The sequence below is a fragment of the Osmerus eperlanus genome, chromosome 26 (genome assembly GCF_963692335.1).
Source record: "Osmerus eperlanus chromosome 26, fOsmEpe2.1, whole genome shotgun sequence".
Lineage (NCBI taxonomy): Eukaryota > Metazoa > Chordata > Actinopteri > Osmeriformes > Osmeridae > Osmerus > Osmerus eperlanus.
This window is the reverse complement of record NC_085043.1, coordinates 2,985,736-3,000,011: the sequence shown is the minus strand read 5'-3', so window position 1 is coordinate 3,000,011 and position 14,276 is coordinate 2,985,736. Positions and strand designations below refer to the sequence as shown.

Below are 14,276 nucleotides of genomic sequence, written 5' to 3'. Positions count from 1 at the left end.
AATGTACGAGAGTCTGGTTAGGACCAGGCTAGTCAAAACTACCTGCACATTACAAATGTGCACAAAACTCTACAGACGCCAGCAGAGACATCAATCACACGCCTGCCTGATGCCCAATCATGTTAGCACTCGTTACGCATACCCCTCCATCTCACCCCCCTACGCTGAGGGCAGAGAATAACAGAAATGTACCTAGAATCCATTCTAAATTTCTTGACTGGTCCCCCAGAGTGAGTTATTTATGCGTGTGAGTTTGTTATATCTCAACGTTCCAGAAATGGATTATGACGCATTAAAATCGAATTTCTATAGACCAATTATTTGTTTGTAAACATTCGGGGTGCACGCTTAATGTGGTTGCAGAAAACCGGGAAAGGATAGCCTTTATAATGGCTAGAGAAGTACACGGATTATACAAATAGTTCGATTTAAAAAGACCAAAAAGGTCGAGGAGGACAGCCTTTAACAGAGAAAGCGATTCCCCATTGATCTGTCACATCAGAATTTTGATTTGTGGATCATCATAGTGGATCCTGTGTAAAGGATCATGTCCTAAATATAGCCAGTTGTGTGATGTACTAGTACATCACACAACTCAAACATGCTTTACCTTTTTGCCGATATGTTGACGGAAGCTTTGCCTACCCCTACACAGCATCAAGGTTTTAAATAATTTTGATGTGATATTTTTTTATAGCTGTGTGCTAATGATATTCCTTGATATGTAACGTGACAATGACAAGATTATACCCTTTCCTGGACATGTACCTGAAATGAGTAAAAGGATACTGTGGTAAAAATTAAGAAATGTGTTGGTGTGGGTTTTTTAACTTATTAAAATATTTATTAAAATAACGTAGTACTGTCATTACTGTTCCGATTTTCAAATATTGACACAAGTGAATCCACAGTGAATGGATATTATATATTATCGTAGTGTAGCTGTCGACAAGCTAACTTGGCTAATACCAATAATGTAGGCTGCCATATTTTTTGTTTTGGTCACTACTCAATGCATTGTGGGTGTCAAAGGGTCAACGAGATAACCTACTCTTCTCACAAGAAAATACTGAGGTGAGCATCTGCTAAATAAATGACTAAATGTACAGGGTCAAGTGGTACATCATCAAGGATTATCTTTGTTGCCAGAACATAAAATCAAAGATGGTCGCAAGTAAACATGACGACAGACAAACTATTGTCGGATGTTTTAGATGCATATTTGTGAATGTATATCTATTATGTCGATCAGTGGTTGGTTGTACAATAGTAACATGTGTTGGAAGTGATAGCCAAGTCAAGGAAAACTGAAAATATTATGGTTTACTAGGTGGCGTGAGTAAAGCGCGAGTTATTTTTGGTTAGCTGTTAGCTAACATTAGCTTAACAAATTTTTTGGAACGCTTTCATATGGATAATAAAGGTAAACTTTCTCAAAATATGCAGTACATCGAGACTTGTGTTTATAATATACACAGTCTAATTTTGAAGACTTTATTGTTACGTAATAAGCCAAACTGGACATTCTATGGACGCGTTCTAAACATACGGGTATGTCCGTACGCTTCAGGGACCAGCCAGGACTCGACATACCGGTATGTTCGTACGCGTCAAAGGGTTAAAACTATTGGATCTGCCCAGAGCCACTCTGGATCTGCCATAACCAAACGCTAGTGTTCGCCTTAGCCAACTCCTTCACCACTAACCGAGCTAGCTGGAAAATCCAACTTTTCCCGAGGAGGGCCACAACATCATGTCCACCAACAAAACTCAGCAAAGATTGTTCTTGCTCCGGCTCTAACTCCTGGATATTCGGCAGGGTTGCCACAACAGACCGAATGGCTTTGCTCGCACCTTTCTCCGCCGCCATTACTGAACTACAACTCAAACTAGGGCGCGACATCAACGTCATCGTTCTCAGCCACTCCCTCTGTTTGCTGATTGGACCGCCAAAAATGTAGCTGGCAAACACCGATTAATATACCGAAAGCCCAGACCTAGTACAAATAGGGTTGCCACCTTCAATACAGAAAAATAAGGGACGCCCGATGACGTGCCAGTGGTGGTAAATCACAACTTAGTTTTCATGAAAATATTAAGATTGATACATGGACATTATAAAAAGATATCTGCTATTGAACAGTGTGAACAGATGCACTCAGTCCATCTCTATATCACAACTCAAGTGGTCATATCGTCATAGCTGAATACACAGCTATGACGATAATAAACATAGGCCAACAAAGTTTGACAGTGAGACCACAAAAAATAGGCTTTTGGAGGAACTTGAGATGAGAACCATATATACCTATCTGAAACATATCTACAAACATTTCTAAATTTAAGTAAAACACACTTTTTTTATTATTGGTAAGTTATTGGTAAGTTTGGTAATCTATTTTATATATGTCTACTGTTAATTCTAGTATTGAAGGATGCAATCATTTAAATTGGTTAAGCATAACAAAGTTGTTTATTTTCTTCACATCGGCACTATATTTTTATTATTAAATATGTATTAAATATATCTCTTATTAAAATAATGCCAATTTGTCTGACTGAACACCTTAACCTTAATAAACAAATCATACCATAACATGATTCATTTAAGCTGTTAACAATATTTCTTAACAAATAGGCAGCCTATGAAATCTAACGTAATCAATCAGAAAATTATTGAGGTGATTAAAAAACTGTCATTACACTATGTGCCTCAGGAGATGATTGAGGTATGAAAAACTGAGACGGTGCTCTGATTTCTGTGAGCTCAAGCATTGCGGGAATGTTGCTCTCCCGCGGCATGCTGTCTCACATCTGAAAGGCCACCGTGCGCAACAGATAACACTAGCCGACAAATTGTGCAATTGCCTTGATACTCATTTCCGCTGACACTTTCCAGCCAAGTATTTGATTCCTCCCACTCTCGTCGTTACTTTTGCATCCGTTTAGTTTCAGCTCTGAAGCTTTCTGAGCTGGACACGGCGGGTATCTGGAGCTGTCTCCGCCATTCTTTCAAATCGACTCTCCGCCAGGAGACCCACCCTCCTCTGACTCTGATTGGCCGTGAACCTGAAACTAACCAATCAAACCAACGATGGCAGCGAGTATTACACAATCAGGGGCAGAATAGGACGAGTCTTCACAGAATGCGGGTGGGATGATTTGCATGGGATGCTGCATTGAAGACAACTCGGGAAATACGGGATCGTAATCAATCCCGTACCATATACGGGACAATTCCGTATTTTAACCCTCGTGCTGCCTTCGGGTCAAATGACCCAAAGGTTCATAACGAACCATCGTTGTGTTTACCCAATTTTACCCAATACAAAAACAAATAAAAATAATTTTCTTTTAACCTTCGCAATGTGGGGGGTCTGAGACAGCCCAACGGTTAAAAGAAAATGCTTCACTTTGTTTTTGTATGCGGTAAAGTTGTCGCAATACGACGGTGGGTCACAATGACTGATGGGTCAGAATGACCCGAAGATAACACAAGGGTTAAAGGAAGGGTGGCAACCCTAGTCGTAGTCTATATATCTTGCTTCCAACTTTTGTTTAAAAGTTTAAATCTAAAAAACATGCAGGGCTACAGTAGACCTGTGACCAGGATCAATGACCAGGATTGAGAAAGGCTGATATAGAGGAAGTATAAGGGAAGCTGACAAAGTTTAATGCGCTTTTCCCCCCTACTTTTCCCTACTATAAACCTATTTTTATCAATTTTTTATAATCTTCATAAGAAACAAATCACCTCTCTTCTCCCAACCCCTCCTCCACAAAAACCAACATACCTCACCCACAATCAAACACAGTATCCACCCCTCAGCCCCTCCCCTCAACACTGTCCCGTCCCCACATTCCTATCTAGTGTACTGGCTCCCCTACACCCTCCAGTGGGTACATCCCACTCAAACCCTCCCCTCTCCTAAGTCTAATTAAGAAAGTCTCTGTTTTATGTTAACCCGAACCTCAATCATATTTTGGGTCCTGAGATAGGTTAGAACAACCCACTCATATGCCAAAATGTTGATGATATTTTAGCTTGGGTGAGAGATGGTATATCGAGGAGGTGATGTGATTCAAATCAATCATGGGCCGATTCCTTACTCCATGTATGCATGCAATTGGTAAGGTCCCCCAGGGGAGGAAGACAATCATCACATACATTTGGTCTTTTAGAATCAGGTATCATATTAAAAAAACTAATGATCTTTCCCAGCAGAGTTTAAACATTTCATTGTTTTGCCACTGTATTGGCAGGTTTAAAAGACAGGAAACATCAGTCAGTGTGAGTCTGAATGTCTAAAAACACTCACGTTATTGGATACTTACCCTGCTGCTCAAGGGGGAGTGTCTTTTGATCAGATTAAGTAGTTTGAGGATTTGCTTAAGATGAAAAGTTATGTTTAACCTCCCTGCAAGGCGTTTGCCCCTCGATTGCTCCTCAACAAAACCTATGACTCTACATGTCCTTGACTCCCAACAAGCCCTTTGGGTTGACAATGCTGTAGTAGTGAGAAATACCAGGTAATGTGTTGTTGGAGGGTAGGTTTGACGTCTTAACCCTTGAGCTGCCTTCGGGTCACATGACCCAAAGGTTCATAACGAACCATCGTTGTGTTTACCCAATTTTACCCAATACAAAAACAAATACAAATAATTTTCTTTTAACCATTCCAATGTGGGGGGTCTGAGACAGCCCGACAGTTAAAAGAAAATGCTTCACTTTGTTTTTGTATGAGGTAAATTTGTCGCAATACGACGGTGGGTCACAATGACTGATGGGTCAGAATGACCCGAAGATAACACAAGGGTTAAAGTCTTAAATCGGTCCTCTTTGTAGCTTCAGAGTGTGGTTATGAGGTAACTGATTTCCGGTAACTGTACTCCAATGATCCTCTGTGCTCATTTCACACCCTCAGGAGCCTTCCTGTCCTGGTTGGTGGAGTACTGTGCCACACCCTGAAGCCACTGGTAAGGATACTGAATTTTACTGTGTTAGATGTACAAGCATCTGTGTATTTTGTAGTTTTTCACACTACAACATTTAAGAGTGACAAAAGCCAGACTAAAGAGACATTTAGACAGGTATGGAAACAAACAGGTTCCTGGTGCTATGTTGAAACATCATGCACAGGGAAGAGGAAGACAGGGCACAGAGGATACTTTTTTTTACACACACTCTTTTATTACATTATTTATTATGTCTGAGTAACTGAAGACTATATTTGTAATATAAATGTGCAGGGGAAGTACATGGTGTGAACTCAATGAAAGTGTGTTATTTTACGAGTTCTTCACAGAAAGAGTCATGGCCTGGGAGTCTCAGGATAAAAAAACACACAAGAGTTAAGAATACTGACATGTAAATGTCTACTAAATATCTCCTGGTGGTTCCAGTTATGTACATTATTGTGGTAAAAAAAAAACATGGCCCTTTATTTACATTTAGCAGACTCTCTTATCCAGAGCGACATTCCCCCGAGGCAAGTAGGGTGAAGTGCCTTGCCCAAGGTCACAAGGTCATTTTGCACAGCCGGGAATCGAACCAACAACCTTCTGACTAATAGCCCGACTCCCTAACCGCTCAGCCGTCTGACTTCCCTTATTGTTGTTCTCTATTGTTGTTCTCTATTACTGTTTGGTTGGAGGTATTCCCAAGCTTAGGGCTTATGTTCTGTTATTGATCTTATCTCATTCCTTTTAGGAAATAGTCAATATTGGAAGGAATAGACTGATTTTTGGAGAGAAAAAAAAATCCATCTGGAAAATCGTAGAAAGAGAGAATAAACAACGCAAGGGACAGGGTATAAGGTGAGGTAATAACTATTCTCTGGAGCGTTGAGGTTCCAGGGGGTGTGGAGGTTGGTGTGCATCTTATTTCTCTGGCTTTGTTAGCCAGCACAATTTTACGTTTGGCCATGAAACTTTCTTTTAACTCATATCCTGACATTTTCAGCGTACATTTTTCTGGGGAAATGCAGAGCAAGAATCATGATGCAAAAACTGCCTGCGTTGCCTAACGAACCAATGTTTTGTGAATACACACAAACTCAAATTAAGTTAACACCATATCAACCAACCAACATTTTAATCACCTGCATCACGTGCACTGCAGTAGTACTTCAAATGCTATTCTGCATATGCAATAAAAATAAGTGTCATATTCAGCAAGAAGACTTACCATTCTCAGTAACCAGGTCCCATTACGTAGTGCCCCAAAGCACCCAAAGAAGGTGATCATTAACATTAGAGACCCAACAATGATCAGCAAGAGAGCTGGGTCAATTGTCAACGTATCCACAACATCTGTGTCAATGAACATACAGCACACATATCAAGATCAATGAGGAAGCCATATCACAAACACTACTACATTAGATTTCTATTGTGTTATCGATGAAAATTATGTCAGAATATACACCTTTCATTATTTATCTAACCTTTCTCTTTGGCAATCTTGGAATAGATTCCGACAGCAACCAGAACTGTACTGGCTACCTAGAAGAATGATGTAAAATGTTATGTTTTTATGTTGAAGTTTTGAGAGATTTGTTTGATTCAAACTTTTTCTGACAACATCTATGGTTGTAATACAAATTCAAGGCCTCTATGAATACATTTAGCATTTGAAGTATTTTGATGCTCAAGGAAAAAAAGTAAAGTTGGTATTAGTGTTTATAAAGAAAGAGGAATTATATTTAACAAGTGTGACAGGAAAATATTAATTGCTTAGCCTACACTTAGATTTTTATAAGCAATTGATTAAATACAGTTTAAATGTCTTACCGAAAACATGTAACAGCAGGCAAATAAGCTGTATTTGACTCTTCTATATCCTTTCATTCTCTCACAGAATTTGTCAAACAGAACTGTCCCTCTTCTAAATTTCCGCTCTCCTGAATTTTTACTCAAGACATCTTGACATGTTTCAGCTTGCCTTTATAGAACTGATGCATTTTTCTCAAACTGAGTGGGTTAAGAGTGCATACGTTGTTTCTGCAGAATGTAAACAGCAATTATACTTTTGGGGGGCAACTACAATGGAACAATTGGAGGGAAGCGTCACATCTCACAAATTATTGTTCTACTTAAGGTAGAAAGACAGAACTTAGGGTGCAGTAAAATGTTTTACAGGTAATCAGGAGTGAAGCATTGGTGTAGACAGACCTACCTGTGTACATTAATGTGAAGAATCTGACTGACTGAAACCTTTGTACACTCCAAGAAGTTAAAATAGCCAGACTCAAAGTTTTAAAATTATATACATGATTTGTTTGAAAATTAAGGGAATTACAAGGTTCTTACATTTACATTTAGTCATTTAGCAGACGCTCTTATCCAGAGCGACTTATAGTAAGTACAGGGACATTCCCCCCCGAGGCAAGTAGGGTGAAGTGCCTTGTCCAAGGACACAGTGTCATTTTGCACGGCCGGGAATCGAACCAGCAACCTTCTGATTACTAGCCCGATTCTCTAACCGCTCAGCCACCTGACTCTCATACCGATTATGCTTCAATAGGCTAGGCTTATACAAAAGATTCAGATGTCTTCCCTGTTCATCCTGTTTCTTGGCACATTTGAACAACCTATTAATATTAAAGGTCACATGACATGAAAACTTCACTTTAGGATGTTATTTAACATTAATATGAGTTCCCCTAGCCTGCCTTTGGTCCCCCAGTGGCTAGAATTTTCGATAGGTGTAAACCAAGCCCTGGGTGTTCTTCTCCGCCTTTGAGAAAATGAAGGCTCAATTACTCTGTTTGAAAATCTCTTCCTTGTGACGTCACAAGGAGGAAGGTTACCTCCCCTCTCTCTGCTTTGCCCGCACAGATAATCTGGCCCGCCCATGACAAACTGAGCTACGACCGTGCAAGGGCGAGTGCGATATCGTTTTTTCCTGGAGAGACATCATGGCGAGTAAACGAACGAAGCATAACAGTTACTCAGTGCTTGGATGTACAAATGAAAAAAAAGTTCTTAGTTTTTTTAGTTCTTTCATCCGAGCTTTGCATGTCTGCGCCAAACATTTCAGCGACAACTGTTTCCACAACTCGGGACAATACAATAGCCTGGTCCTAACCAGACCCTCGTACATTTCATTTGTACAGAGGGTCTGGGATCGCTCCATTGACAAGCGTTAACTTCCTTGAAGGCGGGTACTCTGTTGAAGTTTAAAACCATTGGATCTGCCCAGAGCCACTCTGATCTGCCATAAGCAATCGCTAGCGTTCGCCTTAGCCAACTCCTTCACCACGGAGCTAGCTGCTGTAGCTGGAAAATCAAACTTTTCCCGAAACCCGTGGGGAGGAGGGCCACAACATCATGACCACCAACAAAACTCAGCAAGGATTGTTCTTGCTCCGGCTTTAACTTATGGGTATTCGGCAGCGTTGCCACAACCGCAGAATAGCTTCGCTCGCATCTTTCTCCGCCGCCATTACTGAACTACAACTCAAACTAGTGCACAACATCAAATGATGCACTCAAATCCCAAACCTAGTACAGAAGCAAAATCCAAATTGAGCGGAAGTACGTAGGAGGGCAGAGTCAGGCTAACAATACAAAGCTGGCCTTGCTGAAATTAAATTCTGGATCAGTACTAACTCTCCTTGGTCCAGCTACAAACCTCGGACAAGTAGTTAACTAACGCTATATCATTTTGTTGCTTTACTGTATATGGTTACCTAGCTTGCTACCCTTAGAATGTGGCTGTAACATTAGCTCTGCAGCTAACAGCTGAGTTACTGTCGCTAATGTAAAGGTAGATAGCATCAAGTATGTGTGTGAATACACATGCTGTAACGCGAGTGTTGTACACTTCTTTGTTATGTGGATAACCGTTCTGCTTTTGGTGTTATGGCGCGCGCGATATCCGCCTTTCCCCTCATTGAAATGACTATGAGTGTGCACCTCTGCAAACCAGGGTGATCAGATGAGAATAGGCAAATTCGGTTGCATCGTCGGTTGCGTCGATTGCAGATGGGTCCGTTTATTAACTGGTTTTAAAAATGGTCCTAACGTCTATGACTTAAACATCACCTTAAGTTTTTCCATTCTAGATATATTTTCAAGCATTTAGCCTACTCATTGCATTTAGGGCTGGGCGGTAAGACGGTATATACCGTGCGACGGTAGAAATGTGTCTACCGGGAGAGATTTGGCTATACCGTTTCAACCGCGGTATACTTTTACACTATATTTTTGTATTACACGTGTCAATTAAATGTCTGGTTGTTGAATTGTATATAAGCCATCATATAAATCGCATTCTTCCGATATTTAGAATTGTAGGCTAGTTTAACTTTTATTGGGTGTGCTTTGCCTTCGGCAAGGGCACAACCTTTGTTCTCTCACATATATATTATTGGGTGTGCTTTGCCTTCGGCAAGGGCACAACCTTTGTTCTCTCACATATATATTTATTTATTATTGTTTATTTTCGCCCCCCTAAGGATCAGTCAATATTTGGACTACATACACAACGGCGGTGTCAAAAGGTTCGTCTTGTTAGCGATTGCGTTGGTTGTATTTTTATTTACGTTCCGTTGCATGGTTTAATTAGAAATTGAGTTTTTGTGGTGAAAAGTGAAGCTAACGGTGGCTAATTTGCTAGCCACAGTCACTGACGTTACTAACGTCACTAACGTCACGAAAACACGCGTGACTACCTGTAGCAGAACATTCGTTTCGCATCTGTTAACTTGGGGGATAGCTAGGCTAACTATAGCTTTACTGCAAGGCAGCTGCAGAAACGCCACAAGCAAAGAGGCCAGGGTGATAACTATTTACTCATTTTACTTTGTGATGTGAAACACAATTATGAAATGTAATGTACAATATTAGCTGATATTATTAAGGAAGTAGGCCCACATCTACTTTCAGAAACGGTAGTCTACTATTTCACTGAAGCATTAGCATGACATTAGCCTCTGTTGCCCGGGCAACACATACCACAGTGGTCTATGATGCATCTGTTTTCAATCGTTAAAATAAACATTCCTCACAAATACATTTTCTTTGTAGGATTTATTATGACATTACATTACAAGTAAACGATTTGTTGGTGAAATTATCATTACCTGTGGTTTCAAACCAGTGTTGCTCATTGCAACGCTGTAGCCTACGCGAGACACATGACAAAAACATCTAACTTACACAGCTGTTTAGGAAGTCAAACGGCGACAGAACATGTTCGGCACTCCCCTTACTTAAATCAAAAGTCTTTCAATAGGTGAAACTATCTGACTACTAACCTGAACTTCATTGCCACAGCCTAAACTTTGTCAATCTGTTCATGAAAATAATTAATTTCAGCCTAAACCGTACAACGGAACGTTTAATCGAATTCAACCAACGCAATCGCTACCAAGACGAACACAGCAGTAGTCTAGTACTGTACTGTAGTAGTAGAAGAATTTACCGGGGCAGCTTCTCCACACAGGGCTATATCGCATTTTGCGTTGTTACTGACAATGATCGCTACCAGTGAGCTTTTTATGAATGAGCGATTTTCCACTAAATAAATGTCAAGCTTATTTACGTTTTTGGGGGCATATTTTCAGTTAGCAGATGGTACTGTTTGAATCGCGATTCTATCTTCTGCCGGTAACGTCGTAGAATAATCTTCAAAGGGGGTTCTTTATTAATGAATGAATGCAATATGAGTAGGCTAAATGCCTGAAAATATCACGAGAAGGGAAAACTTAAAAGGACGTTTAAGTCATAGAGATTAGGTCCATTTTTACACCGGTCTGCCAAATGTATTCGTTTTGATTTAGCTATGAGGCTGCCTCTTGCAGGGGAAATGAGAAGACATCATATTTCATTCTACACTTCACTCGTATTTTGAGTTGTAAATGAGCAGCAAAAAAAAGATGCTTTTAAATCTATGTAATATTTATACATAATAAGTAGGCCCTATGCATTTTTATATAAAATATACAGGAATATCAGTTGTAAAAATGGCATTAAAATCCCTGTATAACCGACGCAAGCAAGCACACCCTACAATTTCCCCAGAAATTGTACCCTCTCTAGTTGGGTGTGCTCAAGCCTTCGGCGAGAGCACAACCTTTGTTCTCTCACATATATATTTATTATTATTTATTTTTGCCCCCCTAAATCTTTGTCAATATTTGGCCTACATAGACAACCTAGGTGTCAAAAGTTTCGTCTTGGTAGCGATTGAGTTGCTTGTATTTTTATTTACGTTCCGTTGCATGGTTTAGGCTCAAGTTAAGTTTTTGTGGCGAATAGTGAAGCTGACGGTGGCTAATTTGCTAGCGACAGTCACTGACGTTAATATTGTCACTACGTCACGAAAACACGCGTGACTACCTTTGGCAGAACATTCGTTTCGCATCTGTTAACTTGGGGGATAGCTAGGCTCACTCTGTTGCCCGGGCAACACATACTACAGTGGTCTATGATGCATTTGTTTTCAATCGTTAAAATAAACATTCCTCACAAATACATTTTCGTTGTCGGATTTATTATGACATTACATTACAAGTAAACGATTTGTTGGTGAAATTATCATTACCTGTGGTTTCAAACCAGTGTTGCTCACTGCAACGCTGTAGCTTACGCGAGACACTACAAAAACATCTACAGTACACAGCTGTTTAGGAAATCAAACAGCGACAGAACATGTTCAGCACTCCCCTTACTTAAATCAAAAGTCTCTGACCACTAACCTGAACTTCATTGCCACAGCCTAAACTTTGTCAATCTGTTCATGAAAATAATTAATTTCAGCCTAAACCGTACAACAGAACGTTAAATCAAATTCAACCAACGCAATCGCTACCAAGACGAACACAGCAGTAGTCTAGTACTGTACCGTAGTAGTACAATTTACCGGGGCAGCTTCTCCACACAGGGCTATATCGCATTTTGCATTGTTACTGACAATGATCGCTACCAGTGAGCTTTTTTATGAATGAGCGATTTACCACTAAATAAATGTCAAGCTTATTTACGTTTTTGGGGGCATATTTTCAGTTAGCAAATGGTACTGTTTGAATCGCGATTCCATCTTCTACTGCCGGTAACGTCGTTGAATAGTCTTCAAAGGGGGTTCTTAACCCTTGTGTTATCTTCGGGTCATTCTGACCCATCAGTCATTGTGACCCACTGTCGTATTGCGACAAATTTACCTCATACAAAAACAAAGTGAAGCATTTTCTTTTAACTGTCGGGCTGTCTCAGACCCCCCACATTGCAATGGTTAAAAGAAAATTATTTTTATTTGTTTTTGTATTGGGTGAAATTGGGTAAACACAACGATGGTTCGTTGTGAACCTTTGGGTCATGTGACCCGAAGGCAGCACGAGGGTTAATTAATGAATGAATGCAATGAGTAGGCTAAATGCATGAAAATATCATGAGAAGGGAAAAACTTAAAATGACGTTTAAGTCATAGAGATTAGGTCAATTTTTACACCGGTCTGCCAAATTTATTCGTTTTGATTCAACGATGAGGCTGCCTCTTGCAGGGGAAATGAGAAGACATCTATTTCATTCTACACTTCACTCGTATTGTCAGTTGTAAATGAGCAGCAAAAAAAAATGCTTTTAAATCTATGTAATCTTTATAAATAAAAAGTATGCATTTTTATATAAAATATACAGAAATATCAGTTGTAAAAATGTCATTCAAAAACGGACCCCTGTGCAACCGACGCAAGCAAGCACACCCTACAATTTCCCCAGAAATTGTACCCTCTCTAGTTTGATTTGCTATCTTCGTTTGACCTTCAAGCACATTTGCGTTGGTCTGACGGAACGGAGTGTATTTTGTCTAAGCGGACCACATTCATGCCGATGGTAAATAATTATATATTTGATGACCCATTCTGAAGGTAACCAATTCGATTTGTTGTTCAAGTTTTATGTCTCCTGCTGTAAAATTATTGTTGTAAAATTACACTGGTGGCGTTGCTAGCATTCTTGATCAAGGATGACTAGTGAAGGCTAACTACTTACTAACTGAGAGTAATATCAAACTGAGGCTTTAACATATCGACCGAGCTTTAACGAGGTTGATATGCCGAAACCGAAATTAGATATGGATAGTAAAACGCAAACTGATCGCTTTCGCTCATTTTGAAATTTTCGTCGGAGGGCATTACGGATCCGTATTGAGCTGTGAGTAGGTCACCACGCGGATGGCATGACTGCGCATCAGCCAATCGGAACGCTCGTACTCGTAACTTTTTTGAGTCTTTTGTTTTTAACTCGTGTTGTCTCATGTGAGGCAGTTGTTTTTGTTTGTAATAAATAATCGAGTGTGATGATGAAGTATGGTATTTTGTACCATTTCTTAATTGAATTTACAGAACAATTACTATACCGTGATATATACCGTAACCGTGATATAAAATGACTCATACCGTGATAGAAGATTTTGGCCATATCACCCACCCCTAATTGCATTCATTCATTAGGAACCCCCCTATAAACAAGCTGAACCCCCTTTGAAACAAGCTATTCTAACAACGTTGTCACCGGCAATATTTCAGATGGAATCGCGATTTAAACAGTACCATCTGCTAACTGAAAATATGCCCCCAAAAACTTAACCCTTGTGCTGCCTTCGGGTCACATGACCCAAAGGTTCATAACGAACCATCGTTGTGTTTACCCAATTTTACCCAATACAAAAACAAATAAAAATAATTTTCTTTTAACCTTCGCAATGTGGAGGGTCTGAGACAGCCCTAAGGTTAAAAGAAAATGCTTCACTTTGTTTTTGTATGCGGTAAAGTTGTCGCAATACGACGGTGGGTCACAATGACTGATGGGTCGGAATGACCCGAAGATAACACAAGGGTTAAATAAGCTTGACTTTTATTTAGGGGGAAATGGCTCATTCTAACTTCTTGCCTTGGTTGCACTGGTGCGCCTTACAGTTACAGTTTTTTACAGTCGCTACACAGCAAATTCCAAAGTGTTAGAAATCCAGAGTAGTGATGACCAGAGTATAATTTTATACTCTTTGGAGTAGAATTGGTCAATATACACTTCTCAGATTTGAATAAAACATCTCTGTGGTGTTGTTTCTTAGTAGAGTGTTGGTGTTGTTATGGTGTTAATATAGAGGTGATGGACACCCCTGAGAGTTTATTTGATGGTTGAGCCTCTCCGGTCCGCATTTGCACGTATGTCTACTCCGTTAGTGACGTCGCCACATTGGCCACCACTGAAAGTATTCCCATTGGTTATAAATTTGATACATTTGACTTTGATTTTGGTGGGCAGCTGAA

At 39.9% G+C, this 14,276-nt stretch overlaps 1 protein-coding gene across 1 annotated transcript in view; it reads right to left on the bottom strand.

Annotated features, from left to right (window-relative positions):
• The window catches only part of zgc:113223 (uncharacterized protein LOC541424 homolog), a 113,049-nt gene extending 106,141 nt beyond the window's left edge, over positions 1-6,908 (bottom strand). Inside the window, exons 1-3 of the mRNA XM_062452699.1 lie at positions 6,793-6,908; positions 6,447-6,504; positions 6,188-6,312 (exon numbers count right to left, since the gene is read on the bottom strand). Coding sequence (XP_062308683.1) covers positions 6,188-6,312; positions 6,447-6,504; positions 6,793-6,849 — 240 coding nt within the window. The 5' untranslated portion in view covers positions 6,850-6,908. The remainder of the gene's footprint in view (positions 1-6,187; positions 6,313-6,446; positions 6,505-6,792) is intronic.
• Positions 6,909-14,276: the final 7,368 nt, after the last annotated feature.